General features: G+C 39.4%; 1 protein-coding gene across 2 annotated transcripts in view; it reads left to right on the top strand.

The window, feature by feature from the left end:
* The window catches only part of pdgfd (platelet derived growth factor d), a 102770-nt gene that overhangs the window by 71885 nt on the left and 14503 nt on the right, over nt 1-16382 (top strand). For both annotated transcript variants that reach the window (XM_072461862.1, XM_072461866.1), the window contains exons 3-5: nt 199-376; nt 11170-11220; nt 12561-12768. In XM_072461862.1, coding sequence (XP_072317963.1) covers nt 199-376; nt 11170-11220; nt 12561-12768 — 437 coding nt within the window. The remainder of the gene's footprint in view (nt 1-198; nt 377-11169; nt 11221-12560; nt 12769-16382) is intronic.

Raw genomic sequence — 16382 nt, 5'->3', positions numbered from 1 at the left:
TGTTTAAAGGACAATAACAATACACATAATGCAGAATATGTGTCCTTTAAAGTTTTGAGGTCACAATATTTTAATACTGACACCAATTTATATATTTTTGCGCCTGCAGTCTGCCCCAAAGCAACAACGGCTAGTCAAATATTACTGATATCCTGCACAACCAAGCCATAACATTTTTCCATTTGTGTGTCACTCCAGCAACGACTATGTGGAGGTGGAGGACCTGACCACCGTAGCCTCCATCGTCTGGGGGCGCTGGTGTGGAAAGAAAGCCCCGTCCAGCCTCAATTCTAAAAGCAGCGTCCTCCGAGTCACCTTCAGGTCCAACGACTACTTTGTGGCTAAACCTGGCTTCAAAATCTACTACTCCCTCCTGGTAAGACGCTTCACTAGAGCCGATATATGGCGTTTGAAATGTGTTTAATTTATTTATTTTATCAAAATGGGCGGCAGGAGAATACCCAAAGGTAAAGACTTAGCTCAACAAAGAGATTTAGGTGGATCAGAGAATAAGGAGAGAGGGTGGATTGAGTAACAATGTCAGGAATATGCCAAAATGTATTAGCCGGTGTTGTTGTTCTCAAACGTCCATTTGACAGTAGAGGAGACGAGGAAGGTGGAGAGAGGAGGGAGCGAACATCCAAGTGTTCTTCTTCGGCTGTCAAAGGAAGCTTTGTCAGTCTGTCGGGAAGTACACAAAAGAAAGACAGATTCATGATTTTAAGATGTTTCCTCCATCTCATGGTAGAGAGTGGAAAAGCAAAAATGAGTTGTCTTACTAGCCACAGAATTTGGATCACTATATATAAAGTGCAACGGGTATTTTGTTTAGTTTAAAAGTGAGATACTATCTAAGTTTTCTGCTCTTGGCTTTACATCTTCTTGGCCAACTGTTGCAATCTTTAGTTTTTTATCGGAAAATACAATGCCAGCAATCTAAATGGAGGCCAATATTCTGAAAAAAAGTGATTTTCCCTTTTGTTTTTCAGGTAGAAAAGTAGAAATAGTCTTGATTTAACATTGTGTTCATTGTAGAACGCAACATTCAAATAATCTCAGTATCTAAAATACCAAAACTGGTAGAGAACGGTCCAATGACTGATCAGCCCCTCCTTTTCATTTAGTTTGTGTTTTTTATTGTTGAAAAAAAATAGGATTTTTTTTTTTTACCCAACATGCATGACCCAGAGTGTGATTTTAGAAAAGCAAAAGTGCAGAGAAATGGAGATAGATATTTATGAGCACTGAAACCATACAGAATTACTCAAACATGCATTAATCAATCAAGCTAGAACTCGGAATAAGTTTATGATGACTGAACACCGTTGTGAAATGATTAAATTGGCCCTCAACCCAAATTATTCTCAAAACATTTCCAGTCAAGGTACAGTCATACGATTTCTCCTATTTTGAGTTGAAAAGACAAAACAAGAGCGTAAGAGGGCGGGGCCGAGCTCCAGACAGACAGACATGCAATTACAGTCTATTTCCACTGACATGATTCATACTGGAGCTCTTTGCAGTACATTGTTGGATCAAGTCAAGAGACAGTCATCGAATAATATTTGATTATGCTATTACTGTAAAAATGTCAACCCTTATTTATGTGAAAAATGTAAGATCAGTGCACAGATGTATAGAAAGCATAACATAATAACATATGCTCTGGACCTTGTCAGTAGTCGCTACCTCACTTAACTTCAATAGAACCGTTGCTTGTGCCGGTACAGGAGAAAAATAAATACTCACAGAAGAAACCGCTGTCAAGGCAGTTCTTTATTGTGTACAAATTATGCACAAACAAGAAAGCCAAACGGTGATTCTATGAAAAAAACGTTGCTGGTGTTTTAGCATGTTGCACGCTTTGCTGGTATCACTATGACAGCGTGCAAGTCGCTGAGGTCTTTTTGCCTGGGCAGCCACATTTGTTTCATTCTGCAGCTAATGAGTAAATATCTCAAATCGAGTAAAGCAGTAACCATGTCGCATTGAGTGCCACTTTTTAGCTTCATTTTATGAGGGGCCAATTTGTACTTTTTCACTTACCTTTCATCGAAACTGACCAACACAGCCAAACAACTAAATCAGTCCCTAGCGCAGCCCTAACTTTATTTGGAGGGATTTTTCACAGGTATTTAGACGGAACACAGACAGGCCCCTTAGGCAATCGTAGCCCACAACAATTCATTTGGCTTCATTTGGAGCGGCTGATTGGCTCAGCGGTCTTTAGGCTCCCTCTAACCCACTGCAGTGAGAGCTCCCATCACATCTAGTCATTTACAAGTTGATTTAGCGCTGAAATGATTATAACCTTACACTCAATGGTCCACAGTGAGTCTTTTCCGCTTGCATATTTACAGCACACAGAACAATCACCATAGCAGACCACGCAAACAGACTAGATTCACATGCAGGCTAAGAAAAGTGGATAACTGACTAAGTCCTATTTATTTTAATTTAGATTTATTGGCCTGCAGGCTTTATTAGACAGGACCGTTTTGTGTTGGGGGTGAGAGGGAAGGGAAGACATGCAGCCGGGATTCGGGCTCACAACACTAGTCCAATGTAAACAGATTGTTTTAAATGCATGTAAACGTGAGAACTACGATGGAGTGTTCCCAATAACACATCCCAATAACAGCGCAGTCCAATAAAGACAGGACAGGTGCGGACTAGGAGAGGAACTCAACCGCACAAGGTAAGAAAGACCCATGAAAATCTACAAATGTGTCAAAGTAAAGTACCAAATAAGTGCGAGCGGGGAGACCGAGACATTTCAGCTATGATTGTAAATAAATCATAAATACAGTATTGCTGACTTTTGGCAAACACATATTTAAGAGACAACTGGTTTACATGGGGCACCTGCGTTGCACCAATGAAATTTCCCCATGTGGGACAATAAAGGAATATCTTATCTTATCTTATCTTATTTCCTTTTCATGTGAAGAACTGCGTTATTCACACGTTATTTGAACGTTGCAGACCAAAACATAATAACACGTGCTAATCCGCGGAGGAGGGGCTGTAGTTTGTCATCTCTACTCATCTAAAATGAGTGCGACATGGATCCGAGTGCACATGGACTTCTCGAGTGTTTGTGATGTTTGAAATTTGAATCAAGGCGCCTCAATCGCACTTCCCAGGTTTACATGCATTTTGATTGGACAAGGTCACTAATCCGGTTTGTCTGTCACCTAAGAGGTTCTTTGGTTCGTGGCAAAGACCATTTGAATTTGGTTGCTTTAGCTGCAGAACCATTACACCATGGTTTAGTACATGATTTATTCTATAGGACCTTGGCGTAAAAAATCAGGGTTTAGTGAGAATGCTTTCATTTATAAGTAGCATTGATGTTCGCACAATAGCTGCGCTCACCCGAAAAGTGAAATGATGTTTCTTTCCCTAATGGCTTTGTATAGTGCAGCGTGTATGAATGCGGGGGCCACACAGTGTGAATAGGCTGTAGATAAATGCATTGCCCTTTGAAGTCTGCCGTGGGATTGTTTATTTGACCTTTAATAAATAAAGGTTCACTAAGTAACTTTTCTTGTGAAGGGTTCTGCCATCTGCTTGTACTCCACAATATCGCAACAAACATATCCATATCCATGGAGACAAGCAGATGGCTTCACCAGGCCAAGTACAGGGCAGCTCTGTGGAGAGGCGACCCTGCTCACAGTAAGGATGCATGATTTATGAGGTGTTTATGAGCAATAGAAACACTACTTATAAATAAATAAATGCGTGATTGATGTGGAATGTGGAACCTTCAAGGCAAAGCAATAATATCTCCATGGAGATAAGCAGGTGGCATAAATGATACAAGAAAAGTTACGCAGTGCACTTTTATACATGTAGTGATTATAAGTCTTAAAAATAAAACAATAAAATCATTATTAGAAAATTGTTCAAATATCTTCTTACTTATGTCATCATTTTAGCTATTATAAACTAAAACAGTGTTTACCAATCAGAGGTGCGGGGACACGCAAGCACCCAAAGGGTATTTCAATATAATAATATATATATGTCCTTTTTTTAATTGCTTGCAGATTTTTTTATATATTATCATGTTCTAATGATACTAATAAGTCATAATTGACAATACAGATTTATTTGCCCCAGAGTTACTCTGGGGCAAATAAACTAAAGACAAAAAAAGGTTGGATTATACTAATACATCCAAACTGTCCCACAAAATGTTAATGGGATTTTGTTCTGCAAACTGTGTCCTTGCAACACTCTGTACATTCTGTCTTCTTCAGAACGGTCCACATTGTTGGGTGAAGTGCAGCACTCGATTGCATTCTGCTCATTATTTCCTATGCCTGGTTTAAAAATCACAAACAGCCCCTCCTTATCTCCGGCTCTCAGATCCTCTCCTCAATGTGCGCAATTTCTCCTCTGGTCAAATAATCACCGTGTACATCCACAACAGAATCCATTTTATCACTTTATTTAATCACAATTCTTCAAAGCTTCTGCGTGTTTTGGGGCATGATTTTACCTTGCGTGTGTGCGTGTGCGTGTGCGTGGCTTAATTTAGCAGGTCTAATTTGTTCTCTGTAGACATGTCGGACTGATAAGATGCAGGAGGAGAGGCGGGAGAGGAACGCGTGGGAAGCAATAGAAGAAATAGAAGGATAGAACAGGTGTCTGCAATGGTATCAACATGTCAACTAATGACTGAAGCAACCTGCATGGAGAGGGTGCCAGATCAGCGCCATGGACCGGGCAGGGAGGGAGGCAAGAGATAAACCAGGAGCCCCCAGAGAACGACAGGCAAATTGGGGTCAAAAGAGCAGGGAAGGCCAGCAGAGACGCAACATGTGTAGGAATTGATGAAACTTCAAAAACTCCAATGCAATCAGGGTTTTGTTTTGCAAGGAAACCAAAGTCCAATGTGTGTATAAAGTCACGTTTTCAGTGCGAGACATAAATGCCATATTAACACTGTGCCAAAGAGTTAATGAGAGCCTTAATGCATTTAATAATGGTTTAAATGCATTTAGTAATGATTTAAATGCATTTAATAATGATTTAAATGCATTCTTCCTACTTTCGTGGTTGGAAAATTGAGTAACGCAGCAAGCTGTAGATTAAAGCATTTTATCATTGGATTGAAAATGCTTAGAATTGTATTGTTGAACTGAACACTCTATATTTGACCATATTGTTTGACAGTGAAGGTGGTGGTAAGAGAAAACTGGTCAGAAAATTTACTAAACCTAGTATGAGACGATTCAAAAAGTAGGGTTGCAGCAGCTTGGGTGGTAAAGTGTCTTTTAAACCAGGAGGATTGTGGTTCCATCCCTTCTCCAGGCCGTGTTTATTGTCATTCAATCTTTGGCAAGACATTTCAAGCACTTTGCATTAGTATTGATGTGCTGTGCGGTGGTCAGACAGACTTCTGGCAGAGATTGCATCGTTTGTGTGCCCAAACTCTACAAAACCGTTTATCTTAGTGCTATAAAGTTTCAACACTTATTCTGACTGATTCCTGTGGCATGAATACATTTGGTGACTAATTTCAATCAGAAGATAAAAACAGGTTGTGCAGTGACATTGTTATCTGCAGTGATATGACATACAGCCTGTCATTTCTAGGAGTCATATTATATACAAAGTAGCGCACAAGGCAAAGTTTCTTATGTCAAAGAAGTTCCTTAATTGACCGGATAATAACAGTAAAAAGCTCTATCTCCAGACTCTGCTCTTTTAGACACTATGAACACTCATTATTTATATGAGTGCGCCCCAAAATATCACTTCTTTGATCCTTTTTCAAATGTTTTTTTTTTGAGAGAGAGAGAGAGAATAATTCTGCAGTGCCAGCTCTCAGACTATTTAGCTCTTTCAATCTCGGGAAATCAGACCAAATCACCACCACTATTTTATATGTACTGCACAAAATGGATGATAATAACAAATGTTTTTGCTCTCTCTTCCTCCCTCTCCTTCTCTCTCTCTCAGCGTAGTGTAAATCACATACTTTGACAATGTACAACTACAGATGGCGTACAACTACAGAAGGTGGCGGTAAATGCACCTTTTCAATTGGCTGCCAACCGCCATTAAAAGCAACACAATGACAAATGTTTGTATAGGCTTTGTTTTATATTGCACTTTACAAGGCGCTTGAGCGTATGATGCCCTTGTACGACTCTCTGGCATACTATAGGCAAGGGTGAAGGTTTTTGTTGAAGAAAACAACAAAAGAGCTGGGATTTAACTGCCAACTAAAACCACTTTGTCACCAATATTGCACCAATATGATCATTCTAACGTTTCGAACCACCAACGTTCCTATTAGTGGTTGAACCCTTATCCTCTGCGGCACTGATAAAGTCTACGGGCCAAAAACTCCTTTAAAAAAGCAGATACATAACATGGACACTGAATATGTTGTTTCTGATGTGTGTTGAGGAAATGTATGTTTGTGGGGCGAGTTGAAGTGTCATTTATCTCCCCCTACCATTATCTAATATGCTTGCTTTTTAAAGTATTTTTTTGGTGCTGATACTCGATACATGGTCCAACTCATTGGCGTTGGTTTCAAATAGGCACTAAACGATTAACAGAACCTGGCACAGATGCATTAGTCCAAAATGCTGAAGTTGTTTGACACAAAGCAACGACAAAATGTCTAAAATGTATTGACTAGCCTTTAAATGTATATACTAATTAGATATTAGTTAGATCTCACATCTTTACTCTCTGCAGAGTCGAAGCAACAACAGAAAAACGACATTCAGTTTCATTTTGATTGTATAAATTTGAGGAAAAAATAGCTCAACGGACAAAATGAAGTAAAGAAAAAGCAAGAAAACAAACACCCTTTATCAGTTGTGATGTCCATAGTTCTGCCACTCGCTAATGCTAATGGCGTAGCAAGACTATTGACTCGTAACATGAGTCAAGATGGTTCCCACAGCTCCTTAGGCCATTCTATACTGTCAGCCTATGTTTTCTTTAGAAATGACTCAAGGACATATAAAAGCTTGGGCTGTACATCACCGGTGGAGACAAAGCGAAACGTTAAGCTGCATTTATGTGTCAGTCCTAAAAATGCTAAATCTTGCATAGCCCATATAAATTCAAATAGCAGAAGGTGTATATTCAGACTACATGACAGGTGGAGGTGATCTATGGGCTAACTTTACTGTCCTTGGGCGGAGGCAGAGAGATAAGCGCTCATGCACGGTGAATGTGGACAGGCTCCGGCTCGCACACACTTAATCCTGCACCGCTCCACTGTCCACCGCGACAAAATGGAGGTTGAAAAGGCCAGCTCCCTCAAGTCCCCTCCACTCCACTGCAACTGTAAATAAGAGCACCAAAAATAGAAGTACTGAATGAAACACTGTTCTCAAAAAAAGTTGGGCAAAAAAGTAATTAAGATACGAGTCATTTATATTTAGAATTATTTCATTTCTTACAATTTGGAAAAGCAGGTGGAAATGAATGCCTACAACATCATTAGGTTTATTACTCTTGCAATGTCGTGTACTCGCCCACTCCCAACCACTAACGCACTCGTCAGCTAGTTACTTATGGGAAAATCATACATTATTGCAAAAAGTGAAGCACGCATGTTCGACTCATTGCACCTGGCATTGAGCAGGAAAAGAGCCCATGTGGAAGGGATAATAGTCAACAATGAGTGAATGGGTGAATGTGTTTAGTTTTACGTGTGACTTCAGGTACATTGTGATGATTGTGTTTCTGGTCTTGTGCGAATCGTCCATGATGTCTGAAAATGTCTGTAAAAATTGCCCTGAATCTTACCTACTGTAATTCAGCAAACTCAAGAGAGGCTCAGGTCATTTTATGCTGCGTTCCAGTCGTCATGGGAGGTCAGAACTCGGACCTTGTAGAGACGATCCAGTCAGAGAAGTTCACTACAGTTTATGGACTGTAACGACCCAAATCAAACCAAGAAGGAGCTCAAATCAAGATCGGACAGTGTTATTAAATATGTAAGTCATAAATCAACAATTGAATGGGCTTGTGTCATTAGCTCCGTGTTAGCAACATTAGCATAACAGTGCGTTTCCATCAGCAGAGGCTCAGGACAGCACTGGAGCAGGTTCACGGACAGAGAGTGGACAGTTCTGAAATCTGTTTTTTTTAGATAAAAATTAGAAACTACTTAGCAACTACAGTTAAGATGTGAGCCAGAAGTACGACACTGTTGTCGTGGCAACTATGAACCTAGTAGCGTGGAAAAAAATTGGTTGTGTTTGGAGCAAAGTTTAAATCATTATGGATTATAAGAGAGGCCAAATGATCACGTGGATGTCATTGATCAGAATGAAATAGCACGGAATGACGTTTGATGTGACGCCAAGAAGAAATGCAAACAGAAAAACACTAACATGTATCATTTAAAGGTCCCATAACATGCAAAATCGACTTTTCAGAGCTTTTAACTTTCTTACATTGCTATTTGTGCTTCATATATGTACCCAGAGTGTTTTTTAGATTGATTCCCGCAGTGTTTAGCTATAGTACAGACTATCTCCTTTCCTCGAATCTCCAAACTGACGGGCGGTGGGGGCAAGACCGCGTCATAACCACAGGCACGCGTCACCATAGACGAAACACGGCTCAAAGAGGCCTAAAACTTCATTAATGATATCGCACTCTTTACTATTATCACAATGGTGAAGGTTTATGTGGCACTTGATGCAGCAACCGGGAAAATAAACAGAGAGAAGTTCTATCCGATACCGAAAAACCAGGAAATAAGAGCGCGATGGACATAAGACTTATAGTTATATATATATATATATATATATATATATATATATATATATATATATATATATATCTAGATATATCTGTTCTGCGCACGCTGTAGAATGAACACCAGATTTATAGTCTCAAAGTAGACTCTTTCTCACTCACTCGTGCGGAGCAGCTGTGGGGCACACACGTTCTGAGACTACGTCACGGGTGGGCGGGGCACACACGTTCTGAGACTACGTCACGTGTGGGCGGGGCACACACGTTCTGAGACTACGTCACGGGTGGGCGGGGCACACACGCGCTCTGAGACTACGTCACGGGTTGGGCGGGGGAGCCAGATCGCTCTTCGCAAGGGTGGGGGCGAATATCAAACCAAGCCGTTTGCATTTCCGGGTTGGTGAGGGGGTCCAAGGTCTGGGTGATATTTCTTAACTATCATGTTAAGGGTGTTGCACAACCCTTATTATTATCAATTATACACTTAAAAAAAAAGCATGTTATGGCACCTTTAAAAGTTTATTTGTCATATTTCAGTGTGATTATCGGTCTGGAATCAAGTCTGCAAAACATGTAGATTACTGAAATCCTACAAAAGCAAATAAAAAACACAGATATCACGGGGTATTTTCCATCTTAATCCTGTGCAGATTGAGTTTAAGATGATATTTGTAGAGGAATTGTGATAAAGCCATAATACATGAACTGGAACCTTCACCACTGTCCTCAGACGCATTTTCTAATCATGTTTCGGTGCCGACGCAAAATGCCTCTCCAACACCTTCACTAAAATTGGAAAAACTCAACAACTATATACATCCATCGCAAAGAGTTCATGGATCAAATGGCAGATGTTTGGGTCGGGCACGTTTGTCTCTCGTATCCTCAAACTGCACTGTCCCCTCGTCCCAGTTCTAAAGCGCTGTTTATTCAAAGATTTGTCCTTAAAAGGGAACGATAGCAGGAGTAAGTAAACATGCACATTTTGACCCCATTCACAGCTGTTTGGGCAGAAATCTGTGTGATAGTCTGTTTATCCAAAGGCCAAATGCGAGAGGCTGTTAGACAAAAACCCTCCTCACACCCAGCACCTTTGATGTCAACTCCATCCCGTCTCCGCACTCGCACGGCCAGACAAAGCATCTTTGAAGTATTCGCACAGATTTACTGTTCCACATCCAGAAGCAGGGTATTTAAGAGTTTTCAAGGAGATTTAGAGGAGCAAAACAGAGACACAGAAGACTGCATTTCAAAGCAGAATCGTAAACAGTTTATTCAATTTGTTTATATGACCTTTGTAAGAAAGGATTACTTTTGCATTTACCCGACATTAGCGGAATTCAGTTATGCAAACAAATAAGTGCAGTAGTTGAGATAGTCACTGATATAAATGTTCTACTTCTACATATTGGATTAAATTCAGTTATGTTCATGGTACAATCTTTTTTGAATAGCCTCAAACAAAAAAGGCTATCTTGAGCTGAATTAAGTCCCTGTGGGAAATATTCATAGTTTGTTATATAATTTGGCAGTTTGATGAAAATTTTAAAATTACAGGAAGTGGAGCACAGTTCTGCTTTTGCATCAATACCAAAAAAAATACCTCCAAAATACAAGGTCAATCGATGCCTTAGGAGCATGATCGTCAGACAGTTTAAACATGCATTCAACAAAACTACGTCAAATTATAACGATTGTGTAAATTAAGATTTGCCCTTTTTTTTAACCCAAAGTTGTTTGTCTTGAGTAGCCCCTGAGAGTTGTCTCATACTTTGTGTCAGTGTTTCTTTTGTAATTATATTGTGTAGTAATTTTAGTATATTGCCCGTTGTAAATACATCTTTTTAAAAATAATATTAATTCCAACATTACACTACAGAAACATTGATAATAGTCAAATATACTGCAAAGAACTGTTTTATTTATACTATACAATACTATGTAGGGAAAATGGAAAGCGTATAGCAAAACTGTAAACATAATGAACTATGTTTTAGTAAAATTTAGGGCTGGGCAGGGATTACAACATTTAATTGTGATAATTAATTTCCCAGTTGTGTGTTATTTTGACTTGAATATGATTTCCACTGTATCTGGGACCAAATGATTAAAAAATGTAATCTCAAATCCAAATAATAACAAAAGGCTCAGTATTTTGTGCTGCTGATCGATTGTAATTTTCTGTGCGCATATTTAATTAATTTATGTATTTAGCATCACTCTCGGCTTTTCTGGGCCATTTCTCTGATAGTTTAAAAACTCAGCTGGAGCTTTTATCTGTAGCACTGGCTGTACAGGATTTGATCTTTTCCTCAAACAGTGCAGACACCAGTGGACCTGCCCCGTGTGTAGGTGTGTTTGTGTGCGTGCGACAGGTGCTATAATCATTTCGTTTTTGTCTTTCTCATCTTCCTGCAGTTCGATCCTCCCGTTTCCAGACCAAACACGGCGCATGGCTTGCTCTTGTCGGTGAGTCACATACACATACTTAACATATTATCAGATACATCATTGCTTTAACCCTGGCCAGATCACAACCATTCTTTATAGTATTAACTGTGACAGATGCCCACGTGGCCCAAATGCCAATATGTGCATACTATTTTCATATTATCCACACACGCCTGATGCACAAAGACACGCTCCCTTAAACTAATGTTTTTACAAACACATGTCGTGATTGTAATGGGTGTAAGCGCGCCGGCTGCCCTGACATTGTGATGATAATAATTATTGCGCACTGGAGTGTGGGCCAAGTTTTCTGCATGGCTTGGTAATGCTTGTGCGTGGGTGGATGTTTTGTATTCTTATATATTATCATGTATGTCCTCCGATACGGTCGGCCTTGAACAGCAGCACATCAAGGAGTTTTTAATCGTTTTGTTTCTATAGGTTTACTCAATTTGCAGTACTACGTTGGGGCTGTAGCAGATTGTAATATTGGTAATAGTAGTATTCATATTAGCAGCGGTATTATGTTCACATGCACACATTCTTATCATTATCTGATTTCTGGAGTTATCAGTTTATCAAAATGTCAGGTTAAACAGTTGATGTTAGCGCTCTGGTTACTTTTTGATTGTTGTGCAAGATTTAACAAGACAAGATTTAACAAGACGAGAGTTAGCGAATGAAAGAGTTAAAATGTATTGTACATTGTCAAATACAACAGTTAATCTAAGAATGTATTGATGTACCCAATTTTCTTTCAAGTAATTTCAAATCTCAGGGAACCAGGAAGTACGCCGTTAGCATGCTAGTTGTTGTTAAATTGACCCTGATGGCAAAACTGTAGTGAAAGTTGTGAAAAATGCTTCTAAACCCATTGCAGCAAGTATTCATAATGGTAGGAATACATGACAAATACCTTTGCAAACTGTTTAAAATTATGTTTAAAATGTTTTTTTGAGAAAGATGCTCCGTTAACACATGTTGATGATCAGATTTCTATTGTGCACGAACACACACCAATAATACAATCTAATTATTGGGTTATCCGATAATTCTAATTATCAGATTTTTACTGGCCATTGTGCTTAACTGTTGGCTGCTTTCAAAGGCAACCCAAAAAAAATGTCTCAAAATAAATTCAACATTTCGTCAAGGTCTGTGAAACAGCACGAGAGAAATGTTCCTATTGAAATAAACTGCCTGTATTATAACCTTTCGAACAGCTTCACTATAGAATTGAGTTTCATTAAAGCAAAAATGTGGTGACTCATGTATGACTTTACAATCAGCCAAAAGTCTGGAACAGTGGCTTCAGTAGAACACCCATAATGCTCTGCACTGTGCTCTGACGCACACAGGACTTCGGGGGGCAAGCCACGGTCCCTGAGGTGCCGTTTTCTCTGGAGGATTTGGACCGGACCATCGCTGCCTTCGACACAATTGAGGAGCTGCTCAAGTCACTCAACCCAGACACGTGGAGACAAGACCTGGACAGCATCTTCACAGCGGACACACAGATCCTGTACCGGTCAAGAGCCTACCACCTGGCCAGCAGACACAATAAAGGTGAGACTCTGTCCTGCTGGGGCTGTTAACACCGGGAACATGTGCCTAGTCCATTTCAGAGGACTTTTGCTACGTAACTTGAACGCGAGTTCCAAATTCAGAATAGGGCCGAAACAAGTTAATCAATTAATTGCAACTACTAAGTCATTTAGAAAATCGTCAACACATTTAGTAATTGTTATCTGGATTATGCAGATTTCCAAACACAAAACACTACTTTTATGGCTCAGAATAACATCAAAAACAGAAAACATTTACATTGAGTGTTGATGAAAAGCGTATTTTGTGTGTACGTATTTGATCAAGATTTCCTCAAGCAGCATTACTTAAAGGCACACATTATGCAAAATTTACTTTTTTGAGCTTTTAACCATGTTGTAACATTTTTCCCTCATCAAGAACATACCTGGTGTAGCATTTAGCTTCATTTGCGCGAGTTTGAGGAATCCTGGTTAGAAAGTCCTCTCCCCTCCGAGCATCAAAAACAATCTCCTGAATCTCCCATTAGATCTCCCCAACAGCAGAGATCTAAATGTAATTTTGTTTGTTATAAACTATTAACTATTCTTAGTACTCAAGAGCAGGCTAATAATAATACAAATAATGCATAGTATTTGTCCTTTAAGTTTTATATATACAACTGGTAAACAATCAATTGAAATAATAAGTCCAAGACCAATCGAAATGCAAATAATTGTTAGTTGCGGTCCTATTTCAGAGAGAGTTCCAGCTAAATTAACTTAACTATGTAAAATCAATATAGCTAATTCTAAACGATAGACTAATGAATGTCTTCTGCGTGTTAAATCACATATTGTTGTTATTATATGGCGGTTAACACGCAGATCTACTTTTTGTGGCGATCACGATTGTTGTAACACATCAGTTATCGTGTACTTGAAGTGGGAGTCCCTCGACCATCTCCCAGTTCATAAGTGCAATTACCAGTTTGAGACGCAAAACATCGTCTTCAAGTCAAAGTTGCCTGAACGCACCATTTGTGTTAATGCTGAATAAACTCTGTGAGACTCTAAAATTGTTTAAGGAGTTTTTGAGCATGCAAAGTGTGATAAAGCAGAGCAAAAATAAATCTGCCTTTTCATATCAACATTTTGTTGCTGTGCGAGTGTAGAGCGCTGCTATTACAGGTGCAACAAAGAGGCGCAGAGGCCGTAGAGGCCAGCAGCGCTCTGTCAAACAGCGCCCACTCAGCAGGACCACCATTTACCTGCATTAGACTGTAGACTTAACTCCTGTGTGCACCGCCAGTGAGAAAACTGTACAGCTCCATTTAGTAGACAGACTATACGCAGGGTATGGTCAATTTAGTGTGCACTTAAGTTTAAGAAGAACAAAAGACATTTAGCGATAGAGCTCCCCCTGCAGCGCTCTTGTGAAAATACGCAGTCAAAAAACAGACACAATTGTTCTGTTTTTTTATTGAAATAATGTAATATAATAACAATTGTAACCAATGCCAATGCCAAATATAAAAAGAGACAGGATTTGCCAGGAGAGTCATCTTTGAGTCAATGTCAGCAAATGTTGCAGAGCTGGTTTTGTGCAGAGACAGCAGGGGGAGACGACTAGAACTTCAAACACCCCAAAACTATCACAGGGACAAAGATGTTAGGGTTAGGTCAAAATTGGAATAAATTTGGCCAATAACGGCTTAATAATTGCAGATAAGGTATACTCACTATGTCACAGCAATCTTTGTGGAGAGTGATTAGACATGGTTATGGTAAGAATTGGTATATATCTTCAAAAATGTAGGATTTCAACTGTGAAATTAATACAGTGACTGAATAAAATATATAATTAATTCTAATCATTAAGAATGTATTTTTTATACCAAGAGCCACACATATAGAATGTGAATTATTGGACACCTGAGTTATTGGGTCCAAAACACTTTAGTGCTTGATTGCTGTAGTTTAGCATCTCTAATGGGCTTTTTGATACACCGTGAATTAACAGCCATTTTTGCATTCGGCATAATAAACATTAAGCACTACTTTAATTCACAGTGAACCTGAGGCTGAGTCAATGTAGTCACATTTCATAGTTAATTTTATCACCATATCAACCCAACAACCCACATTAAAGATGCATATTAAAGATGTTACTTCTCTGGAGGAGGATTTGCCACCTGCTTGTCTCCATGGAGATGTTATTACTTAAATGTATCCACAGTGTGGCCTTAAACCTATCTCACTCCATGGAGACAAGCAAGTGATGCCATCAGGTCTAGTTTCAGGTCAGCTCCTTCACAGTAAAAACTGACACTTTTCCAGGTATTTCTAAGTAATAGAAACACTTGTAATTGAATAAATAGACGGATCTGTTTAAAGCCATACTGTGGAACATTCCAGGCAAAGCAAAATCATCTTCATGAAGATGAGAAGGTGGCAGATTCCTGACCAAAAGTTACATAGTACACCTTTAAAGTGGATAGTTTTCTTCTAAAGATAGTTTTAGAGTTTTCTATCTCTTAGTCTCTTTCCTCTTTATAGCACCAGCTCAAATACTATTACAACTTTAAACCCTTTTTCCCCTTGTAGTTAGTCTGTAATGGTTAAGCTGCCACTAGTTTAGGACATGATACTTCTACTGTATGTCTCGTTGTGTACATGTTGTGTTTTATTACATTTGCTGTAACGCTTTATAATAAAGCATGAAAAAATACTTCATTCATAAATAACATAAGGAACTTTTACTCCTCATCAAATGTAAACAAACAAACAAACAGTTTATTAATCACGATTCAGGCTTGTAACTACTTAATTAATTATATGACACTAACTCCTTATTTAGGTAGTTATGTCTGAATCATACTTAGTAAGCAATGTATTCTTTAATAATCAAGTCTTTATTCAGGCTCATTATGGTGTGGTTATTATCCTATTCAGCAGGGGCAGATGCAACCACAATCATTTAAACAATTTCAAAAGGGCATAAACCTTTACGTCTTCTTTCATAAAAGACACCAGACTATAAAAAATATGTCTTGCAATGTCAGTATTTGCCTCTTTCCAAGACAGCCATTACTCAAAAGCCAACAGGGCATCGTTTCTATTTCTATTTCTCTACGACACGCTACACGCCTTCAAACCCGGCGAAATTAAAATAGTCCGAGCTTTAACGCACCAACGGTCGGCGGCCCCTGTGGCGCTCTTAAACTGCTGTGAGTAGAGCACGTGTTCTGGTCTTCACACACACTCGCTCACCTGTGCGCCGATCCTCGTGCTCGTCATCCCCTGACATCACATCCATCTCTATCAGGGTCCACACGTGCGCGCCAGGGTCGAACTGACAGCCCTGCCATGGAGGAGCATATATACAACCTGCAGCTCAGTACAGGGGAGCTCTATGATACACTCCACACTGCACTTCTCTCTAATTGGAAATTCAACCTGTGCAGCCGAGCAGAAATGTGCCGCCGTCAGCACCTTAGCTTTGCTTTCATAAACGCATTCAAGGCTCCAGCCCACCTTTGTTGCAGCAAGGACGCAGAGTCATATAGTGATATTAATTGGAATTTTTGAGACTCCAAGTTGGTCCTATAGTTCTTTCAGAAAGTTGTGAAAGGTCTACTGCAGGGTTCATAGAAA

This window comes from Eucyclogobius newberryi, unplaced genomic scaffold, assembly GCF_026437365.1.
Source record: "Eucyclogobius newberryi isolate DKJ021-1_F unplaced genomic scaffold, fEucNew1.0.hap1 SCAF_10, whole genome shotgun sequence".
Classification (NCBI taxonomy): domain Eukaryota; kingdom Metazoa; phylum Chordata; class Actinopteri; order Gobiiformes; family Gobiidae; genus Eucyclogobius; species Eucyclogobius newberryi.
The sequence above is the reverse complement of the archived record's forward strand: the minus strand, read 5'-3'. Positions and strand labels throughout refer to the sequence as shown.